The 25,078-nt window shown below is 40.0% G+C and overlaps 1 protein-coding gene and 1 pseudogene across 1 annotated transcript in view; one reads left to right on the top strand and one right to left on the bottom strand.

The window, feature by feature from the left end:
• The window catches only part of SYNE2 (spectrin repeat containing, nuclear envelope 2), a 342,029-nt gene extending 324,467 nt beyond the window's left edge, over positions 1 to 17,562 (bottom strand). Inside the window, exon 1 of the mRNA XM_006891797.1 lies at positions 17,448 to 17,562. Coding sequence (XP_006891859.1) covers positions 17,448 to 17,526 — 79 coding nt within the window. The 5' untranslated portion in view covers positions 17,527 to 17,562. The remainder of the gene's footprint in view (positions 1 to 17,447) is intronic.
• LOC102848148 lies at positions 11,287 to 11,790 on the top strand (annotated as a pseudogene).
• Positions 17,563 to 25,078: the final 7,516 nt, after the last annotated feature.

Below are 25,078 nucleotides of genomic sequence, written 5' to 3'. Positions count from 1 at the left end.
TTTCATGAAATTCTTCTGTGTCTGCCAATTCCTTCTGGTACAATGACTCGGTATACTCCTTCCATCTTCTTTTCATGCTTCCTGGATCATTTAATATTCTGCTCAAAGCTTCCTTAAGGCTAACTCGAGGCTTAAATTTGATCTTCAGTTTCTTCAGCTTAAGAAATGCTGAGCAAGTTCGGCCCCTTTGATTTTCTGACTCCAGCTCTTTGCACACATTTCATTGTAATACTCATTGCCCTTTGAAATTGTCTATTCAGCTCCTTAATATCTTGATGTCTTCTCTTTGCTTTGACTTCTCGGTGCTCTAGTGCAATATTCAGAGGCTCTTCTGACATTCATCTTGGTCTTTTCTTCCTCTCCTGTCTTTGTAATGACCTTTTGCATTCTTCTTGGATGATATTCTTGATATCCTTCCACAGCTCATCTGGTCTTCACTCATTAGTGTTCAAGTCTTCAAATCTGTTCCTGAGATAGTTTTTGAAATTAAGGTGGGATAGACTCAAAGACAAATTTTGGTTCCCGTGAATTTAATTTACTTTTCAAAAGCTTCAGCTTAAGCTTGCATATGAGTAGTTGGTGGTCTGTTCCACAATTAGCGTCGGGCCTTGTTTTCACAGCTGATATTGAGCTTCTCCAGAGATTCTTTCCACAAATGTAACCAATCTGATTCCTAGGCTTACTATCAGGTGAATCTAAGTGAATAGCTTGCATTTATGTTTCTTATAAAACACATATGCAATGAATATGTCTTTGATTGTGCAAAATGTTATCATTATATCTCCAGCTTCATTTCTGTCACCAAGTCCATGTTTTCCAACTATTGATCCTTCTTCCCTGTTCCCAACTTTTACATTCCAATCACCCATTATGATTAATGCCTCTTGATTGCATGTTTTGTCGATCTCTAACTGCAAAAGTTGGTAGAAATCTTCTATTTCCTCCTCTTTGGCTCTGATTGTTGGTGCATATCTTTGAATGATAGTGATTTTCACTGGACTTCCTTGTATGCATATGGATATTATCCTGTCACTCACAACATTATATTTCAAGACAGATGTAGAAATGACTTTTTTAACTATGAAAGCAATCTCATTTTTCCTCGCCTTTTCATCTCCAGCACAGTCGATCATATGATCGTCTGACTCAAAGTGTCCCATGCCAGCCCATCTCATTTCACCAATACCTAGAATGTCAATATTTATGCATTCCATTTCCTTCTTTACAATATCCAATTTTCCTACATTTATGGCAATCAAAAGGTAAATTTTCTAAAATATGTGTCATGTACTATTCCAGGTATTCAGTATATGATGGGTTTCAAAAAAAAATGTTTTGAGAATGAATGAAGCTTCCTGAAAAAATACTCACTCAACAGCACATAATGTCTGTCTCACATTTAGGAGGATGTACGTCCAAATGCCAGGTACTGGCTTCAGGGAAAGATTTTTGTCTGAGGCTGCACTGGGGAAAGGTTCTTGTCCCTGAGATTTTGCCCCACGACTGTCATTTTGTTACTTAGTGTTTCTGCTCTTCCTTCTGCACCACACTGTCACAGTGCAACAATTTCGATGATGAGGGTAAATCTCCTCTAGATCTGGTATGCTGGAGTTTTTTATTAGGCCAATGGCCACAGGCCCAAGGGCTCGATGCAGGCCTGGGACTGAATCATCATCATGCTTGGAAAGGTAGAAAGACAGTGCAGGAGAGGAAGACCACGGATGAGATAGAGTGAAAAAGTAAATGGGGCAACAGGGGTAGGTGTGTCAGAATCAGTGAGACAGGCTCAGGGCAGGGCAGGCTTCAGAACTCACATACTTTGGGCATGTTGCCAGGAGGAACCAGTCCTTGGAGAAGGGCATCATGTTTGGAAGGGTGGAGGGACTAAGCAGAAGATGATCCCAATGATATGGACTGACACAGTAACTGAGGTAACAGGGTAGATGTGTTAGAGACAGTGAGTCTGGCTGCGTTCAGAGCTATTGTGTGAGGTGCAGCTGACTCAATGACACATAACAACAATAACACACACACACACACACACCCAGATTTGCTATAGCTACCAAATCTGTCTTCCTGAATTCAGTGCTATTGAGTTAGTTTCAACACACAACAATGATCCATCAGTTTCTAAGGCTAGAAATCTTAGTGGGAGGAGACTGCCCATCTTTCCCCAACAGAGCAGCTACTGGATTCCAAGTAGCCTCCTTTCACCGAGCAGTGCATCATGCAATGCACTATGCCACCAGGGCTCGCGTCTCTCTTCCTAGGACTCTGGAGTTTTATATCCCACTCTTTACTTGGTATCTCCACTTGGATATCATCAAAGAAGCACCTCAGACCTAACAAGGCAAAAAGCAAACTCTGGATTCCCTCAAATTTATTCTATTAGACTTAGTCACTTCAATAAATTTTATCACCAATAAATTTCTCACAATAAAGATACAGAAATTATCCTTGATTTCCCCCCTCTTTCTTATCCCTTACAACTCCAACCTTTACAAATATCCTACAAAATGTTTAAAAAAAATTCATAGCTCTTCATACTCGTGATACCACCCTGTTCTAAATCCTCACCAAGTCTCACCTGAATAGCATTCCTGCTTCTTAACCTACTTGGCTTCCACATAATCTACTCTCCACGTAACAGCCAGAATGATCTGTATTATCAGCACATGTTACATCCCATGTAGTTTCCCATCCACACAAGGCATCTTCCAGCTGAAAAAGGCCTACCTGAGACAGCCTCACCGTGTCCTGTTCTCCAACACTATGGCTGTTATTACTGCTTTGTGCTATGGAGTTGGAACTGCTCCGAATCTGACCTTCCAGGGAGATTTCAGAGGCTGTAAATCGCACAGGAGAAGATTGTCCAGCTGTCTCCTGTGAAGCAGCTGGTGGATTCAAACTGCCTTTGGGTTCTGTAGATTAACAGCTCATTCCTTACCCTCTAGGCCACTACAGCTCCCTTTAATACTACTAGCTCAGGCTATTCCTTGACCACTACAATCTGGCAACATCAGCATCCTTTGCTCCACAAAGCCACCTTAGAGCATTTCCCTTAGCTACTGTCTCAGTGGAAATCTTAAGGATGGTGCAGGACAGAGCAAAGTTCTGGTCTATTGTACACAGGGTCACTAGGAGTCAGAGTCGACACAAAGGCACCTAACATCGCTGCCTGGGACGAGATACACTTCTGCTGCTCTCTGCACACAGTGCCCTGTGTTCTTCCATCACTTCTCAAATAGCTCCTCTTCAGAGAGGCCTTCACTGACCAACCAATCAAATGTCACCCAACACAGTTATACAAACCCACTTTAATCTTCTCTACTGATACATGTCATGCTGATTCTTGATCATTCTAGAACTTAGCACAAGTTCCAAAGGCACACAAAGCTTGTTCACCTCACTCAGAGCTTCAAACTGGTTGGACTTCTTTTAAATTCCAGATATACCAACTCATTCACTCACACATTACCCTGCAGTTGCAACTGACTAAAACGTGACCTTTTAAGGGGCTTTCAAAGGCTGTAATTCACACAGGAGGAGACTTTCCACCTTCCTTGTGAGGAGCAGCTTTGGGATTCGAACCTCCAACCTTCGGGTTGGTAGTGCAACTTCTTACCAGAGCTTCTATACTGAATCAGAACCTATGTTTGACAAGATTTGCAGGTGATTCTTAAATATTCCAGGGGTAGTGTTAAAAAATGTAGATTCTGATTCCATATACCTGGAAATAGGAATGCTCAGTGGCAGGTTAAGATGGCCCTGACTGGTTCGAAACCCTGACCTCAGTCTTCTCCTGACCTAAAGTAGCACCTAACACAAGACAGGGTCTCTGAAAACATTTGTGGTCCAAATAAAGCAATGTGCATATTTACTTCCAAGCACAGAAGCAAAATTATGAAATGAAACATTAAATGTAAAACCTATCTTTTGAAACATTTTGTTGGATAAACATCAAAAGTCTCTGAAAAATCCCAATGATACAATATTCAGATTGAGTTAGACAGCAGAACTAGAAATATTCTGGAGAATTAGTTCCCACTAATAATAGTAACTCAAATTTTTGAAGGCCAGGTCAACGGTGCCAAATTTTCAGAAATGTCTTAACTAGTTTTCAAATTTAAAAAGGTTGGTTTGTTCTCTGCATTTGAGCCAGGTGCCCTTCATCCTGTAGCACAGCGCTGCTGATGCAACTGGGAGTCCCCTGTGCAGCTGAGACTGAAAAGACCAAAGCACTACAGTGAGTGATGACCCGCTCCAGACAGAAGGAGCCCTCCAGGGGGAACTGCAGGTGTGTGGCTGGCTGCTCTGAGTGTCTTTGCCGTCCATTATCATTTAACATACATCGCTGCAGACCCTCACCAACCAGGAGGCATCAGTCTTCGAGAACAGGACCGACTTACTCAATACGCAAGGGAAGCTTACATGTGCTTATTTACTAAACTGCAGGGAGAATTTCACACTCTTCTACCACACAGAAGATTCTGTTTCTAAGTATGACTACCATCTGAGTCTCTCTTTCTCGACCCCACAAGACCTTCCTATGGATGCTAAGTCTTCTTTCCAAATTTACAATCCTTGGAGGCAAGCACAGGCTGACCTGGGCTTGTGTACTAATGTGGAGTGAACACGTTGGCATCTTTTCCACCATAAATTAGGAGGTAATACACCCCTGATCCAAAATCTAGTATCTACCCTCCAAAGAAACAAATTTTTAGAATAGCAAGGATTCTATTTAGCTAATAAATTATTCAGCCAATTTGTTTTGGTCTACCACTTTTTAATTACTGCAAAAACACCAGGTGGTAATAAATGTCTGCTTTCATACACTGTGCTTAAAACAAATGAAGTTATCTTTTGCTAAAATTCCCCCATGTGTTTTAGGAAAGCCATCACCCAAGGAAACTGTAATCAATAATGATCAGATGTGGGAAAATAATCACATGAAAAGGCGCATTTAGAATGGCCCCAATTTTTGCAATGCAAATCTCACAACATACCTGTTACATGGTTATAATTTAATATAGTTATCGACGGTTTACGAAATTTCCATCTTTAAAAGGAAATTCTGTTGAGGTTTATTTTTTTTCCTAACATATACTCCCTTCAAATTCTAAATAATTACACCTCTTTGCAACTCATACACTAAAGCACAATCTTGTATCTCCCATGGGGCTAATTAAAAAGGATTTTTATTTCTATAAGGAATGAATGAGATCTTTGTTAACCCACATTAACAGGTCTCTGAATGACCCTGGATTTATCTTGCCCTAGTTTTCAAAATGTAACTGACCCAGAATAAAGTAAGCTTATCTCCAAGCCCCTGGAAAAGCCAGAATCAGAATTCCCAGAAGCTAAAGCTGTATATACAATCTGAAGGTGGGGGGCAGGGATAAACCCTGTGAAATACTGCACAATACAAACACCTCAAGAATTCTTGGCTTTTTATGTTAATTGGAATATTTTTTAAGATTATAAAACATCCTACTATTAAGGCAAACAATCTTCTAAGAAAACACACTATCAAAAGACAGTGTCAGGCACTACAATATCAAACATGTTCTGGAAGCTGTTGTATCATTACAGACAGCACTGATAGCCAATGAAGGAGTGTGACTGTTTTCTCTGGGTATAATCATCACCTAACTAGCCAAAAAGGCCCCAGGGAAGATTTGCTCTTATTCATAACTATGGAGTCTAAATTGTTAGCAAACATCACCCCCTCATATCTTCTGCTTACTTTTCATTCCTTATTTTCATCAACATTTCACTTGAGATACTTTGCTGCCGAGTGAGTCAGGATTCCACCTAAAAGCCTTTTATTAATCCTATTTTCTCTCAGACTGCACATGGTTTCATTTACTCACAGGCAAAAGAGAAAAAGTTTTCTCTCAAAAACATGATATATCACAGCACCAGAGGCCCAAAACATCATATACACACCTCATGCCACAATAAATCAATGTTCCCATCTGAACCACTCGATCTGCTACATCACTGAACAGTTCTTCTAATTTGGGGCATTTTACAGATTTTTTTTTTTTTAATTTAAATATGTTGAAAAAGTATGGCTTTGAGCCATTAACCCAAAAGCAAGTGCTTCAAATGCACCGGCTACTCCATGGGAGAAAGATAAGCTTTTCCCATATGATTTATAGCCTCTGAAAATGCAGTGGAGGGTCAAGTATGGATCGGTTCTGACTCTATGGCCCACTTCAACAAGACAATGATCTGTGACTTACTCATTATTCAATTGTCTGTGGGACGATTAAAGTATGTCAGAAATCTTACTGATAATAAGTATACAATAGCACCACGGCAAGGCATCTAACACACACTTAAGGGAATCCAGAATGTACAGTGCCAGGCTGTTTCCAGAGATAAGGGGGAACTCAATGATAAGGAACAATATAAGGAATACAATAAGGAGACAACATAATCCAGGGAAGACCTTACTCAAATGTTTGATGTTTTTTACAGACAGAAGAAATGTAACTCTTCTAGCAAGCAAATTAGAGAGACTCAATACCATAGAGTCTAACCACTCACAGTTGACCCTCCATTGAGTCTTCATGACTATGTATTTCACAGGAGGAAATTATTCATCTTTCTCTTTTGGAGTCACTGATGGCTTTGAAGTGCCAGAGAGGTGTGGTCTTTGGGTTAACAGTGCAACTCCCTACCAACTATGCCACCAGCGTCAAGTTGAGTATGACTTAGTGACCCTGTGAACAACAGATCTGAGCTCTGTCCCATCTAGCACTGTCCTATCTGGTATCCCCAACAAACATGAGTGCATTGCCACTGTATTAATCCATCTCATGGAGGGCGTTCCTCTCCTTCACTAGGCCTCCACCTTTCCAAGCAACAGCCTCTCCTAACAACATGTCCAAAATACATGAGGCCAAGCGTCATCAACTTTGCCTCCCAGGAACATCAAGGTTGCACTTTCTCCAATACATATCTGTTTGTTCTTTTGGCTGTCCATGGAATGTTCAGCACTCTTCTCCAACATCGCATTTCAAATGCATCAGTTCTTCATCTATCATCCTCATTCATTATTCAGCTCTCAGAGGTATAGCAGGAGATTCAAAGACTGTGGCCTGAATTGGACACATCTTAGTCTTTAGACTGACATCTTTGCTCATTAGGACTTTGGGGAGATCCCTGACAGCAGATTTCCCCAATGCTATACATCTCCTGATCTCCTGACTGCCAGTACCAAGGGTGTTGATTGTATACTCAAGCAACTATTTTCCATTTAATTACCTAGAGTACATTTTTATCCTTCATTTCTCTAAAACTGAAAAGTGAAAAGACATTCCAGACCACACTTCCACCCATAGTTTGGTTATATTTGTACGGCTGAGGCTGTTGAGAGCCATCGAGTCAGACCAATCCACAGCTGGCCCTCCAGTGAGTTTCCAGAGGCAGTAAACACATGGGAGGAGACTGGCCACCCTTCTCTCACAGAACAGCTGGTGGATTCAAACTGCATCCTTTCACACTGGCAGCGCAATTCCTTAACACTAAGCCACTAGAGCTTGCATTTGTACGGTTGGTATCAAAATTAGGAAGCTGGCCCTATAAAATGAAAGACTCATGTCATAAAATTGATTCCGTCTGCAACCTATGTAATTTATTTTTTTTTCTCTTCACTTAACATGACATCGACAGGCAACAGCACTGAGCCCCAGGCTTCTTGATCCTCACTGAACGCTCCAGACCTATCCCGTTGCACATGGCAGGCACACAGCACTTAGTGAACAAAAGAATACTATTAAACATTGCACTGCACTTCTCTGCATGATGTACACTAACCCACCAAAAATAGATAATGTCTAATGATACTAAGATTAATACAGAAATTGGAAGCTTCTATGCAGATAGAGAGCCACATGCTAGAGCATGATGGAGACCTCAAGTATAGTGCAGGATATGGCAAGGTTCAGTTCTGTTGTTCATAGGGTCACTGTGAGTCATAGTTGATTCAATGGCACCTAATAATATGCAGATGAAGAGCCAATAAATTATGAATAAATTTAAGCAGCTTAATAACCCAACTACAGAGACTCACATTTCCCTTCTGAACCCTACCGAGTAATGATATCTATATAGAAGGCATGGAGGGATTTTTTTTAATCTTTTAAAATATGTCATCTAGATGATAACAGCACTAAATAAAACATGAGCATTGTCTGAAATGACACAGTACACGGTTTCATGTAGTTTACGGAGGTTCATGAAGATGGTTAATCATTCACTAGCATTTTGGCAGGACTGCATGAAAGTTAACTCCTGTGTGGTGGCAAAGGTAACAGAATACACACTTCTTCCTGATCGGTGTCTAACTGACTGTAGCATTCTGTATCTGAATGCTAGCTCCTAAAGCACTAGCCTTCTTTATTGTGACCTTTATGATCAACAGTGTATCATATTTACTTGGAAGAAATCATTTCAATCTGAAACACAGAAGTCCTAAGCAATTTCTCAGGCCGAGTCAGCCTAGACAGCCAATTTCCAGTCATTATCAATTCAGCTTTCAAATGGATCTCTACCTGTACCACACTTATCATCTTTCGACAGCACAGGAAGTCCTCAAGAATTCCTTTGTGATGGTACCCTTGCTCTACAACAATTTAAGGAAACTGGATATAATATTTAAAGTCCTAGTACTTGGCAACACTCTTGGCACCAGCAGCCAGGAAATCAAAAAATGTATCGCGATGGGAAAGTCTGCTGTTAGGGACCTCTCCAAAGTACTGAAGAGCAATGGTGTCTCTCTGGAGACTAAGGTGCGCCTGATACAGGCCATGGTCTTTGCAATCACTTGTTATGCATCAGAGAGTTGGACAATGACTAGGGAGGACAGAAGGAGAGTTGATGCCTTTGAGCTGTGGTGCTGGAGAAGAGTACTGAATGTACCCTGGACTGTCAAGAAAACAAACAGATTCATCCTGGAGAGGGTTAAACCAGGCTACTCCTTGGAGGCAAGGATTCTGGGGCTTTGTCTGACATACTTTGGACATGTTGTAAGGAGAGACAGGTCATTGGAGAGGGACATCATGCTTGGGAGGGTGGAGGGACAGCGCAGGAGGGGAAGACCCTCTATGAGGTGGATTGATTCGGTGACTGGGGTAATCAGGATGGGTGTGTCAGAGGCAATACAACTGGCACAGGACAGAGCAGGGTTTAGGGCTGTTGTACATAGGGTCGATATGAGTCGCAAACGACTCGACGGCACATAACAACAACAAACAGTACTGATGCTATAAAACACTGAGTAAAAGTATGCAAAAAATTAGTAATGAAGGCTTTAAATATGCTACCACTATTAATTTTTCTGAACAACTCGCCTCCATAAGCTTGGTCCCTCTCTACCCTATTGTCCATATTCAAGCGCTGCTAAATCCCACTGCATCTCTCACTCTAATAGATTTCATGTATGATGTTCCACACTCTGACTGCTGAACAAACATTCCTCAAAACTAAGATATCTGCAAATGCCTCCTAAGTGGTTTCTCCAACTCCACTGCCTTGCCTTTTAGACTTTCCTGTGTCTCAAAGGCAGATTAATTTATAAAAGCACAAACCTGACCTCTGATTGGGTAACTCATTCTCAAGACCCTTCATTTGCTACTGACTGACTGAAATTTAAAAACAACACGGCAAACAAAAAACTCTTTACATTTGATTTCCATTCGCTTAAGGGTTTTCATTTTGGGAACAGTGTTGAATGAATGAATCCCTAGTACATGCTCCAGCTACATTAAATAACAGTAGTAATTTTCCAACTGAATCTCCTACTGTTTTCATCCTATTTATCTAATCTTCCCTTGAACTTATCTTACTTACCCTTTCCTACCTGAAGAGTTTAGCCAGAGATACTGTTTGAGGCAAGATGAAAAGTTGTCATCTTTTTAGGATAAAACAAAAGGAAAATGAAGATTGATTTAACATCTATTAACTTGTCAAGGAATCATTATTAAGCTACTAACCACAGGGTTGGCGAAGCACCAGTTGCCCAGTGGAGAAAGGTGAGGTGGCCTACCTCCCTAAAGTTTATAGTTTTGGAAATTGCAGGAGGTAGTTCTGCACCATCCTAACGGGTCATTGCAGGTCAACTGCCATAGGGTGGAATCAGCTCAACCATAATGAATACAGCTTTTGGTTTATTATCTTGCAGTGAAAAAATGCAAATGGAAAGATTTAAAAGAACTGTATAATAAACACATTGTTAAAGCAAATAATTTTTAAAGACAATCAATCATTTGTCATTTTAATAGCCTAAATTATTTTTTAAACTTTATTTTACTAATGTTAATGAACATTTACAGAGATTTTGTATTTCCATTCATTCATTGTTGCATTTTTCTCCCTGCCCAGCCCTCCCCCGCAGTTCGCGCTTCTCTTTTAAAAGAAAAATCCTCGCCCACCCCAGTACACTCTACTATGCAACCTTCATTCTGGACTCTTGTCATAACCATAATACCCAATCATATATATAGGATAGCCTAAATTTTTATATCTCAAAGTTATTTAAAATAAAAATTATCAGGGGAGCTCTGGTGGCCTAGTGGCAAGAAGCTGCACTGCAATCCCAGAGGTGCACAGTTCGAATCCACCAGATGCTCTGCCAAGGAATGAGGGACAAACTCCTCCTGTACCAGTCAGATATGATTTGACAGTACACGCACACACACAAATAATTTAAAAAAAATTTTTTTTTAAATCTACTTATAAAAAAAAATTATCCATAATGGTACAAATGCACACAGAACTTGAAAGAAATTCCATTTTTATATTAAACTGATCCAATTCATAAATGCCCCTCCTTTCTCCTCATAACCATGCAAGCATTTCAACACCATTCTGCTCACTAGACTTAGAGCAAACATAAGCCCTCACCTACTGAAAGGGGTTTCAAAAACCTATTCATAAAGATATTTTCACAAAGCTCACAAAAAAAAGATAAAAAAGACAAAGAGCTTGTCATTTACTTGCTTGTCATTCTACTCAATGAATTTCATCAAAGCAACTGCCCGATTCCTTGGTTCTGATTTCTGGATACCCAAAAAGCCTGTTTTCATAGCATATCAACAATGAATCACCACATTTTAATCCAGGCATTTTAATCTTTCCTTGAGTATATTATAGTCAGGGTGTGACCATAACGATCTCACCTTAGATAAGTTTTTGTTAAATAAAAGTAAGAGTTTTAAGTTAGGCAATTCTGTTTCTGTCTGCCTTTAAGAAAGGCTCTGGGTTCCCTGGTCCAATATGGCGGACGAAGCCACCTGGCGGGTGGTATCAGAGATGCCTGTCCTGAAGACTAACGCCGGACCCTGAGATTGCGAGTTATGGGTGCAGAGACTAAAGGAGGAATACCAGTCCCTTATACGGTATGTGGAGAACAACAAGAATGCGGACAATGATTGGTTCCGATTGGAGTCCAACAAAGAAGGGACTCGGTGGTTTGGAAAATGCTGGTACATCCATGACCTCCTCAAATACGAGTTTGACATCGAGTTTGATATTCCTGTCACGTATCCCACTACTGCTCCAGAAATTGCAGTCCCTGAACTGGATGGAAAGACAGCAAAGATGTACAGGGGTGGGAAAATATGCCTGACTGATCACTTCAAGCCTTTATGGGCCAGGAATGTGCCAAAGTTTGGACTAGCTCATCTCATGGCTCTTGGGCTAGGTCCATGGCTGGCGGTAGAAATCCCAGATCTGATTCAGAAAGGTGTGATCCAGCACAAAGAGAAATGCAATCAATGAAGGAGCAAATCACTGAGGAAGAACAGAGGGACCTTTGATAAATAAGGTTTCTTATTCATCTAACTGCTTTCCCTTTCTCCCTTCCATTCCTACTTGGAATTGCAGCAGGCAATTCTGGGGAAAACCAAAATGGTATTGCTATTGAGTTTCTAAGTTAGGCTGCAGAAGAGAATGGAAAAGACTTGGACCTTCGAAAACCAAGAAGCAAGTATAAGCCCCTCCCCAGATGGAGCTATGTAAGATCCTGGGGGTAACTGAAAGTGGGGACATAGCTTTTTTGGTTTCTGGAGATAACCATTAATAAAAGCTGTTTTCTCTGGTAAAAAAAAAAAAGAAAGAAAGGCTCTGAAACACTAACAACAAAATATTTCTTATAAGGAAGGATCCTGAGCTTCTCATATTACATAAAAACTCTTTTGCTCATATTACTCCAACTACCATACATGTTAATTCTTGAAACACAAGTCTGCTTACAAAGTGTACAAAGCCAAATGTGTTTAAGATTACTACCAAAAGCCTACAGTTCAGTAGCATTAAACATATGTAATATTCCCTACCAATTTTTGTCCAAGCATCTAACAATTCTGTCATAAAATTAAAGTTACTTTGAAAAATACATACAAGTTCCTCAATCTTCCTTCCTTCCTTCCTTCTTTCCTTCTTCCCCCCTCCCTCCTTTCTTCCTTCCCTCCCTCCCTCCTTCCTTCCTTTCCTCCAAACCGTGGGATAAAAGAATTATTATATATCTGCTAATAACAATAAGGAAGGGAGCTCTGGTGGCCTAAAGGCAAGAAACTGTGCTACAATCCTGAAGGCATGCAGTTCAAGGCCACCAGCTGCTCCACAGAAGGATAGGCAATCTCCTTTTCCGTAACTGCCTCTGAAAACTTGCAGGAGGGTCAGCTATGGGTTGGTTCCAACTCTATGGTACACAACAACACTAACAACATGAAGCCTTACTTTGGGAAATGTATTCATTTTACAGTTAAGCCTTCATTCTACGGGCACAGAAATAACTTCACTGATATCCCTGAGGATACCTGGGCTAATGTAAGCAGACCTTGTCAGTGTTAACCTGACTCCAGCACAGTATTGGCTTTCCACCTCTACCCCCACAGCAACACATCAAGCACCAAGATTCTTCTAGATACATCATGAAGGTAAATAACTCAGACTGGTTAGCCATGAACGTAGCACATTTCCACTGCTAGACAGCTCAAACTAGTCTTTTCTTGTGACGCAGGATGTACACCCTAGCTATTTTCAAAACATGTTCTAGGAAATTGCTCACTTTTCATTAACTTGCTAATTATTTTAGCTACCTTTAAAATCAAAACCACTGCAATTATTTTCAAATCCTTTTTCTAGATATAAAGTATGCTGATAATGTAACAAAAAAAGATTTGAATGGATTTCCCAGACAGCTGTTAGGGAAATTCCCTTTCAAACCAGTCTTTTGTATGTGTTAGAGGAGGTGTGTGACGGTGGGAAGAAAACTCTGCTCCAATGAAAACCCCGCTCTGCTGCTGACTATCAAGATGACTCTGGAAAAATGCAGTTAACCCTTCGCATCCTTAGAGGATTGGTTTAAGAATACACTCACATCTACCAAAATCCATGGATGCTTAAGTCTCCTATATAAAATGATGATTGTTGATGTGTGCCACTGAGTCAGAACCAAAAATCCTCCAGTGCATTTTCTGAGGCTGTAAATTGCAATGGTGGAGACCGTCCACCTTTCTAACATGGAGCAGCTAGTGGGTTTGAACCATCTGCCCCTGAGTTGACATCACAGCTCCTTAACCACTAGGTCACCAGAGCTCCCTATAGAATGGTGTAATATTTGCATATAACCTACCCACATCCATCCTTCTGTATATTTTAAATCATCTCTAGATTGCTTGTAAAAAACAGTACAAATGCTATGTAAACAGCACTTTAAATTCCCTCTTAGCCTTTGAGTGATTGCGCTGACCTCTAAATTTGCTTTCTATGAGCCTGTTTTACTTTGAAAAATTACTGTTTCAAACCACCATTTGTTGAACCTATGGAGACGGAGACCAAGGATATGGAAGGCGTCAGGCTGTAGCTCAGGCTTTCTGAGACACACGTTCCTTCTCGAAACACCAAAGAAAAGAGAAGGAAGAAAGGAAGGGGAACCCACAAAACTATCAATCGCACAATATGGTTAGAAAGACTAAATAAGGAAAATGCATGTAATACTCTCTAGAAGGGCCTGCTCCAGAAAAGTCAAGAAGGTTACTATCTATTAGAAAATGACACATTAATAAATATAGTAACTATAACACAATAAAAGGCCAAGCACTAGAAAAGGGGCATCATATCAGGTAATGTAAAGAAACATCATGTCTGGTGAAGAGGCTCAGCAAAATCAAAGGAACCCTCAATGAGACCTACATTAGAGCCAACTCTATGACCAACAGCTACTATCCCACAGGCAGTGTGAGGGGCGTGTAGGACTGACAATAGACACCCATGCCATGTCACCTGTTTTAACTGTTGGGTTTGTACATGCTGCCATTTTCCTCTTAAAAACTCCTTGAAGATGAAGTGACTGTTTCATGATTTCTTCATGCTGAGAATAATCAGTCTTGTACCATGGCTTGATAGCTCCATCCATTTTTAGTTTGTATAACAGTATTGGTACATAGGGCTACACTCATTAATGTTCAAGTGTTCTCTGCCAAAACTTACGTTTAATTTCTAAAAATTAAAAAAGAAAAAAAACCCCAAACAAACAAACAGGTACTATGGGAGAAGGGAGGAAGGAGCAAGTATCTTGATCTAAGAGAGCAGGGCTCACTGAGGAAGGAGGCTGGCTGACCGTAGGATAAATGAGGGATGGAGAAGCTGGACTTGATCCAGTGCAGAGAAGGAAGCAGGGGAGCTGTGCCAGAAAGGGAACAATGCACACACGGGAGGAGGGGGTCCCAGCTCTTTGAAAACTCTGGGCTGGAGCTTATGGGAGTGTGAAGGGTGATAAAGGCAAATGGGAAGGTGAGCACCAGATGAGGAAGAGCCTATGAGCCACGTCAAGATGTTCAGATTAGGCATTAGGTATATGACAAGAGCCCAGAAGAGACTATCACTGCAAAAGAGGACTGGAGGGGGGGGTAACTGTGCAACAATGAATGAATACTGGGGAAAAAAGTGAACTGGGAGAGGGGTAATGGAGGGCAAGGGGGTAAAATGTACAAAAGTGAATAAAAATCTAACGTCTCTGTACAGAGACGTTCATGAAAAATCATAATTAAAATAAAATTGTATTTTAAAAAAGATGTTCAGACTTTATCCCACATGCAATGGGAAGTCACTGAAGAGAAATGTCAAAAGGGAAACAGAAAATCCAGATATGAAGCTACAAGGTTTTCCTAAACTATGCAATCCCTACACCAACTATGCTCGAGGACAAGAACTCCTTTCAAATCATAAGAGTTAAAAATAATAAAACTAAAACAACTATGAGATATCATCTCACCCCAGTCAGAATAGCAAAATTTAACAGAACAACAAGCAACAAATGCTGGCGAGGTTGTGGAGAAACTGGAGCCCTTATTCACAGTTGATGGGAGTGTAAAATGGTGCAACCACTGTGGAAGGCGGTATGGTGCTTTCTCAAAAAGTTACAAATAGAAATACCATTTGACCCAGCAATTCCACTACTGGAAGTATACCCTAAAGAAACCATAACTGACATCCAAGCAGATAAATGCACACCCATGTTTACTGCAGTTTAGTTCACAATAGCAAGGAGTTGGAAACAACCTAAGTGCCCATCAACAAGCGAATGGATAGAGAAGCTGTGGTATATTCACACAAGGTATATTATGCTGCATTGAAAAACAAGGATCTCATGCAATATTATTCAAAATGGGTACCCTGGAGGACATTATGCTGAGTGAAGTATTTCAGTCACAAAAGGACAAATACTACATGGTGCCACTGTTGTAAAACAGGACTGACCTTGGGACTGGGGAGAAACTGAGAAAGATGGGTTCAATGATGTATACTGTATTGAAACAGATGAGGGAAAAAACTGTTTAAAAGGGATACGTGATTAGGTATTTTTGTCAAGACAGGTGTCTAAAGAGAAGGCTACAAGGTGGAGTGGACTTGGGGGAGGGTTTGTAAAACAATGAAAGAATTTGTCTTTTACTTTTAAAACCAAGAGGGTAGTGTACTAGGGGGGAGGGCTGGAAGGGGAGAAAAGTGCAACAAATGGAAATAAAAAATTTAAAAGAAGAAACTATGTATGGATTCTTTAGAAAACTATGAAAGGTTTGCTGCTTTTAAGGACAAAAAAAAATAATAATAAAATTCGTTTCCGTCAAGATGGTCCCCACTCATGGTGACCCTGTGTCAGTGTAGAACTACGCTCCTTAGGACTTTTCAGGGCTGAATTTGGGGAAACAGACCACCAGACCTTCCTTCCCTTGGAGTGCCTTTAGGTTAAATCAGCACATGGCTAGCAGTCCATGCAGCAACACTCTGTTAACTTCAGGAACCAAACAAACAAGATGTGTTTGCAGAGTCCCTACTCTGTATCGTACATTAATGTTCATCTTCAAAGCACAGATACAATGTGATTGTCCTCACCTATATTTTATAGATGTAGAAACTGGGGCTCAAGAAGATTAAGTATCTTATTCAAACGCAAAGAATGAGTAAGCAACAGAACAGCATTAGAAATTAAATATGCAAAAAAAAAAAAAGAAATTAAATTATTAAATTTGCCTAACTATTGGACTGATCCAATATACACTAACTTGCTGAAGGATTTTATATGCTACATGAGTTATATTTACAAGCAGCAAAAACTTCAGAGAAAAACGAAACACATTTTCTTCCCTTTAAATGACAATTTGATTCTAACTATTTATCCACATTTTGTGATACTATTGCCTGTATTAAAACACATTTCTAACTAAAGATAAAATTTCAGGACAGAATGTTTCTTTGCAATATTTATCATAGGTGACTCTAAGTCTTCAGCATTTAAGTAAAATTCTAAGAACACTCTATAACACTGCCCATAATCTTAAAATTATTCTAAGTATATAGTTTCATAAACAATGTCAAGCACCTGCCATTGTCTTCAGGACTAGCTAACTTTATACATCTCTAAGACTTACTTTACCAGCAAAAGCAAAAAGTTTGGTGGTTTTCAAAATACAAGATAAATACTTAAAAAATACTACACCAATAACACCCCAACTAGCATGAGTAAAATACAGCCAGAACTTATTCTGTGTAAGTCCACTCATGGTCAAAGATCACTCACATACAAAATACAAAAAGTTTTACTTGTAAATATTGCTGCTGTACATAGGGTTACTATGAGTTGCAGGAGACTCAAATGCACATAATAACAACATGTTAAGTTACAAAAAAATCTTTAAAATGTCAAGCAAACTAATTTTTACTAGAGAAGAAATACAAGTGCTTGAGTAAGAAATTAAAGAGAACTAATTTCATCCAGGTGTTCCTTAAAGACATTTAAGTGTATGGGAAGATGCTTTAATTGGGATATAGCTAAAAACCACCATAAGAGATAGAAATCAGTACATTTATAATGGATGAGATAAACGTCTCCACAGCTTCTATGGATATTAATTACCCTACTCAATCTTAATTACCTTGCAATGAAATATGGAGATCATGGATGCCCGAAGAAGACTTCTCATCTTCAGTGGGAGGCACAGTACCAGATGCCATTCTTTAACTACGAAGTTATATCTTGTCCATTGCAGTCAGAGTGAACTAAAAGGAAAAAAGATGAACATACATTAATAACTTGGCAGCTCTGCTCTTCTAATAACCATGCCATGCCAGAAAATAACAGCAACCAAACTCTGCCATGTGAAAGAGGCACGGCTTCCTAGGGAGTGTGTTCTTACTTCATAAAGACAAACGTGGCTACTCCTTCTTTTTGAATCATGATCAAGATTATTGCCCTGTGACCTATTCAAGCAATTTGGAGTCTCTGGCGGAACTCCAGCAAAAGAACTAGCATTGTAGAGTCCATACGGAAAGTGAAGGGGCATGGAAATCAAGCAATGAGATTCAATAACTTGTCCAGAGCAGTACGGATTATACAAACCTGCACCCAGAACATTTATGAGCATGTGGTTGTTACAAGCACTCTCTTTAGACTTCCTAGTTTATTCCTTTTTGGCTGCCTAAGTGTTGCCATTTACTGGAAACAGTAACGGCTGAGCCTGCAGGCCTTGCAAAGTGAAACTAAAAATGCTAATGCATCAGAATAACAACTTTGATAAGTTACTATTTCAACAAGTTATCTAAAATGGAATTAATTTCTCAAGGACTTATTTTGCCATCTACACTGTTCTCCCCCTAACCTCACCTTGACTTGAGAAGAACCCTTCCAGTAACAGCAGGGGTTTTTTTCCTAAAACTCTTTAAAAGTATTACTTGGTGGACATAAATGCCACCAATAGTATTCCAGGGGCCACTAAAGCTCCCTTGTTGCCCAACATTTTAATTTACCAAGTAATCTGCATGAATTATTAGTTAATTTGTATTATCCTCTGAATTAAGACCATTAGGAATCAGCCTGCTCTAAGTGTTGACTATCCTGATGTCAATCTGTTTGCCGTTTAAAGTGAGCCCATTTCAGGCTGCTGATAAAGGTGCAATTGTTTTCTGATTTTTCATGAGCTTCACAAGCTCCAAAGCTCCAGAACTCCAAGTGGAGACAAAGCACTTCTTCATTTGTCAGAAGAAGAACTGAACTCCGGGGGGAATTTCCTAACAGTACCCACTATTCCAAAGCAAGGCTAAGAAAAAAGGCAAATGCTTACACAGAGCTTACTGTGTGCGTGTTCTGTTCTAAGCACTTCACAGCCATGAGCTCATTTGAGCCTCACAACTACAAGAGTTAGGCACTGCAATTAGCCCCATTTTTGTAAAAACAGAAACTGAGATAAGTACATATCATACATAGTTGTGTGATGACGCACAGCTAATAAATGCTAGTGCTATAATCTGAATCTAGATGATTCATGCTCTTAACCAAAACACATGGTATCTCCTCAATTCAAACTCAATTCCCTGCTGTCAAGCTAGAACTAACTCAAAGCTGATCCTTCTCTGAGTTTCCAAGGCTGTAAATCACATGGGAGGACACTGCCAACATTCTCCCTCAGAGCCTTCCCATTGGTGGATTTGAATAGCTAGAGGCAGGGCACCCTTGGATTAGCAACTCCCAACAAACTAGGTTATTAGCTAAAAATTTACTACGTATCGTTGATTTTTTTTCTCTTCACTAATTTGCTCAAATGGTTTGCACTTACCAAACAGAAAGGTTGGCAGTTGCGTGAAGTGTAAGGTCATATATAATATGGGGGAAACTGGCACTATATAACCAAGGCAAAGAAAGATAGTGGATACTGAGAGTTACCCAAGAATACAGAACTATAGTAAAGGGCTTAACTTTTACTATCAACAAGAGGGATGACTGGCAATAATGTGTGAGAGAGATATATAGATAAATATAAACACAAAGTAAGGGACAGAGATCTTTATGGGAATACATACACTCCCATGCACTATGCATCCTGGAGTTTTCCATTTTCTTTGTTCCGGGTTGAAACAGACTCATAACTGCTTCTTAGATGGCTGCTCACCTGACTAGAATGTAGAACGGGGGCTTTCTGAACTGGCTTTGCCAGCTGACTCGATGTCCCCCAGGCTGTGGCCCTTAGCCTTCATGTCTAGTACCTGAGTTCCAATGTCTAAGCAGTTCCTGTAACTGTGCTTCCTCTGTAATCTATTAAATACACAAGCATCCTTGAAGCTTTTGCAAATACGTATGTAGAAAGAACCACCAGTATAATGCAAGGAAGCAGCCAGTCCGAAGATCTAAGTGCCCATATGACACCCACAGACGAAGATAGTGCCCGGCTACTACTGCTGACCACTCTCACCGAGACTACAACCAAAGATTAAAGTCAGAAAGGGCTGAAAATGGGGAGAGTGAGGGTGGGGGCAGAACAAAATTCAATGAGAAAAGAGCAAAACACAACACAAGGCTCACTAGGCAGGAGACTAGAATCCCTGAGACTATAGCCCTGAACTTGAAAATGAAGACAGTCGCAGAAGCGACCTCCCAGCCAAGATCCTAAGACAACATAGTTAAGATCCTAAGACAACATAGAGGACCTATTCTTTGGAGCAATTACTATATGACACCCAAGAGCAACATCTGCCCAAAATCAAACGTGACAAGATAAAGGGCGGCATGGAAACCAAAGGGAAATAGAGACCCGACGCTAGAAAGGGAGAAAGTGCTGTTACACGACAAGAATTGCAACTCACTAATTCCTGAAGCATCTGTGTATGAGCTATTGACTGCTATTGTGTGCTTTTGAGTCAGAACGATCTTATAGCTGACCCTCTAGCGGGTTTTCAGAGGCAGCCAATTACATGGAAGGAGCCTGCCCATCCTTCTCCAGTGGAGCAGCTGGTAGATTCAAACCACGTGCCTTTGGGATTGCAGTGCAGCTTCTTACCACTAGGCCACTAAAGGTTTCTACTGTTGTGTGGTTGTTGTGTGTCATCAAGTTGAAAAATCCCATAGCTTACCCTCTATTTCTCAGAGGTTTTCAGAGGTGGTAATTGCATGGGAAGATACTGCCCATCCTTCTCCCACATAGCTCCCTGGGAAAGCTAATTTGCTTTGAATCACAATTTAGAGCGAAAACAAGAGATTGTTCTTATACATGTACAATGGACCACCATCAGGCAGGTCACTGATGGCTGAGTAAAGAATCGATGTAGTAGCATTAAAAATTTTAATATCAAATGGAACACTGTAGTACTGTATTTTAAACTAATACATATTATTTATAAATGGCATGCACTATTTTGAAATGACTATGGTTTCCTTATGCACTATAGCTTACTATGTGTCTGGTATCCCTTAAAACCTCAAAACACTAGTGGACTTCCTTTTGCAAAGCAATCTTTGCTTTTACTTTGACTTACTATGATTAGAAATTTCCATATGAAGAATGAAATGACAAAAGGGATTCTATCACGTGAATGGGCTTATGGGTAATCTTTATTTTCTATTTGCATATCTGTATTTCAAAATTTCAAATGATGAATTCATATTCCTGCTTTAGTGAGAAAACGGTTTTGCCTATATTTTCATGAAAAGACAACAATACTGGAAAAATATTTTTAGTCCTTAGTGAGTCCTTCAGCCCATCTACCAACCTACACATCTATAGTTTTATAATGAAGACAAAAACACTCTTCACACAAATAAAATACTGGAAAAATCCTCTGGGCTAATCAGAAATGTCCACAAAATACTCTCAGAAGCTTTTCTGGTAGTTCCACTGCTCTTTTTGTTCTCACATTATTAGAGTCTGCCAGCAAGCCACACCACCTTGTTGTCAACAGTAAGGAGGCATCTATTTTATCATCAAAGGTTGGTCAGGAGGCTCACCACACTGGATTTCTTTCCTTCAAGTGTTTCTTTATCAGCATGATTTAAAAGGCAGCAGTTCCCTTAGGTGTCTCCCTGGCTCTTTATTCTTCAGCTGCGCCACATTATTTATGAGCCACTAGGAAATTTTCAAGGATTCCCCCTTTGCCAAAAAGTTCTCTAACTCACCCTAGCAACTGAGTGATAACTCTGATCTATGAACAAGCTCAAAGTGGAAAGCTGGTGACACATCTGCTGTGACTTTCTACACGTTTCATCTTTGCATTAACCCTTTCTAATTTTGTTATTCTCCATCCTTTTAGCAACGATCTCTAGTGACAATGTGGTTAAAGCTTTCTGCTATGAACCAAAACATCAGCAGCCTGAACCCCACTGTTCAGCAGGAGAAAGATGAGGCAGTTTAACTGCCCTAAAGATTTACAGTCTTGGAAACCCTATGGCAACAGTTCTACCCTGTTCTACACAGGTCACTATGAGTCAGAACTGACCAGTGGTAACAAGTTTTATTTTGGTTTCTTTTAATATTTATATCCAATTCGTGTGAAGTTCCAAGCCATGTGGTATTTAAAAGTCCACTCTACTAGCTCCTCCTAAGTATTTTATTATTATGACACCAGAAAATTAGCAGAGCAATTAATTCTATCTATTCAATCCAATATAAGAAAACAAAAAGCAATTCTTACTAGGCTTGCAATCTCACAAGGAAGTAATTTCACAGACCACCCACAGAACCCCTGAGAACAGCAACCTGAATGAAGGCTGCCACTTCCCCCAAGAAGCTGGCTGTTGGCCTCATCAAGTCCCCAGAGCTGCGATCTCTACTATCCATTTCTGTAGAACGGGAATGATGAGATGGATCTCATAAGGTATGTTAGAATAGGATGGAAATACAAATAAACCAATAAAATATAAAAATAACTAACATTAAACACTTATGAAGTATGGGAAATTACTACAGTATATAAAAGGTATTTTTATATATAACATGTGAAATACATGTATTGGGATTATCTACTCACTTGTAAAAAAATTCAACTCATTCATTGCTGTTGAGTTGGAGCTGACCCCCAGCTGACCTTTCCGGTGATTTCAGGAGGCAGTAAACGGCTCAGGAGGAGACTGCCCACCTTTCTCCCATGGAGCAGATTCAAATCTCCCACTGGCAGATTCAAACCACCAGAGAGGTGCCCCCTTTGGGTGAGCAGTCCAAATCCCTACAGACAATGCTACAAGGACAAAATGCATTCACAAAATGAAACACTGGAAAACCCCAAAAACTGAAGAATAAAGACTTCTGGCGTAGCTTGCTGTATAAAATAAGCACAGACTCTAAAAGTATGAACGCTGGAAGTATCTGCCCTGGTTTTGATGGTTGTCATTGTGAAGTGCTGTTGAGACAACTAGGACATACAGCAACCTTATTCACAGCGGATCTGATCCTTCCCCAATCCTGCTCTGTCCTCATGATCTCCTCCCTGCTCAGCCCACTGCTACAGTCACAGTGTCAAACCCTGCGGTTGGAGTCTTCCTCGAGATTTCTCAGCATGATGTCTCTTCCTTCCTGAAAACATCCCAAAACTATCTGAGACAATGTTTCACCATTCCTACATTGGTTTGTTCTTTTGACTGTCTCTGAGCTATTCAATACTCCTCACCGCAGGTGGGATTTTTTTTTTTTTTAGATTCCTTTCTAGAGAACATTCAAATCCCCTCCACTCTGAGCATGGTCTCAAGAATGATCAATCCTTGGAAAACTGTATCTGACTTGGAAAGTAGAGGGCCAGTGCAGGAGAGGAAGACCTGCAATGAGATGGATCGACACAGTGACTCCAGTGGGCTTAAGCACGGTAGAGATAAGAAGGATGGACAAGGACCAGAAAAGGTGTTGATGGGCAGTATACAGGGTCGCTATCAGAGTCAACTCGGTGGCATCTAACAGCAACAACTAAAGGGTAGGCCACCAGGTACTGATACTTGGTCATCCTCCACAGAAAGCCTGGCTCCCTCCCAACTCACCCTACAGCAAAGTATTACTCATCAGCTTTTCCTTCTTCACTTTTAAATATGAGTGGGCCCCCACAGATAGTAGGGATCTTGAGATGCACCTCCAAGAATGAAAGAAACTGATCAAAGGAAACTCAGAAAAAGGAACCTGGAAAACATGATGAACGCCAGGAAGAAAATAAGTCTTCAAAAGAAACACTGACTAAAAAAAAGAAAGAAAGAAAAAGAAAAGAAATACTGACTCAAGAGAATAAAAAAATTGTCAACCATTCACTTAAATATTTCTTGAATATCACTGTTCCTGGTAGCTGGCATTCCCAAAGACAGAATTCTCTGCTCTAGTGGAAGCTTACATGTGTTTGTGTGGGGTGTGTATGTGTGTGTGTGTGTGTGTGTGTGTGTGTGTGTGTGAGAGAGAGAGAGAGAGAATGAATACTGACTGAAAGGGAGAAAAAGTAGATCAGGGTAAAAGTGTCAGCAGTTTGCCCATTTTATGTACAATGTCAGATTTGGGGATGTTTATTTGGGATTAAGAAAGTATAGTATCTACTGAGAGAACTGTAACTAATGTTACAAAACAAAATGTGTATTAATTTGCTGAGTGGAAAATTTATTTGCTCTTTAAACTTCCACCTTCACAATGACCAAAAAAGGGCATTCTACGAACATGGCTCTACTCTGACACGTATATGGTCTACAACAAGACAGAGTCGACTCTGACAAATGGTTATCACTTTTTTATCATATACTTCTAAAGTGCTTCATATTTCTTAAAACCAGTATGCTTTTGAGGTCATTAAAAAAAAAGACTGAAGAAAAAAGAAAGTTAAAGGAGACACAAATGCCTATTCCAAACAGAGGTCAAAGCTCTGACGAACAGGGTGAGCAGTATGACAAAATGTAGGTAACAAGGAGAGAGCACCAAGAAGTGGGTCAGAGCTAAAGGGCCCAGGCTGCACAAGGATACCAGGAGAAGCACTCTTACCCCAGTGACAGAACCACCATTTCAAGGTTTTCAACTGAAGGCAGATAGAATTTGACTTATGTTTCAAAATAACCATCTGACTGATACAGTGAGAACAAAACCTGGGAAACAAAGGAAGGCTGGTTAAAGAGTTGTTACATATTGGATAAACACAGGAATGGACAGATAAGACAGATACTAACAATGCAAATACAGTAAAATGTGCTAGAATAGAACATAGGCATGAGGTTTCTGAGTATTCATATAAAAAGCTTTCAACTTTGCCATATATTTGAGAATTTTCCTAATATAATGACCATGGTGTCATTACTCACAACAGTCAAAATGTGAAAAACAACCTCAATGGTCTACCAACAGATTAATGGACAAATAAAATGTGGTGTTTTCATACAACAAAATAGTAATCAGCCATGAAGGGAAAAGAGGATGTGATATCTTAGGACAGAGGGCAAGCCCATAAAATTATGTAAGTTAAAAAAAAAATTATGTAAGTTAAAGAAGTCAGAAAGAAACACACACTACAGGATCCCACATATTTGAAATAGATAAAAGGCATGACTATATGGAGACAAAAGATCCATAGTGGTCACAGAGCATGGAGAGAAGGGATTGAGGGGGCACTGCTGAAAGGACACCCACTTTCGGCTCTTAACAGCATGACTGATTGTTCTCATGTTTGTTGTTGAGTATGAGTTGGAATCAACCCATAGTTGATACAGTGGATTTTCAGAGGTATTAAATCACATAAGAGAAAACTGCCCACCTTTCTCCCATGGAGCAGCTGGTGGATCTGAACTACATGC

This window comes from Elephantulus edwardii, unplaced genomic scaffold, assembly GCF_000299155.1.
Source record: "Elephantulus edwardii isolate Elephantulus edwardi_28Jun2011 unplaced genomic scaffold, EleEdw1.0 scaffold00104, whole genome shotgun sequence".
Classification (NCBI taxonomy): domain Eukaryota; kingdom Metazoa; phylum Chordata; class Mammalia; order Macroscelidea; family Macroscelididae; genus Elephantulus; species Elephantulus edwardii.
The sequence above is the reverse complement of the archived record's forward strand: the minus strand, read 5'-3'. Positions and strand labels throughout refer to the sequence as shown.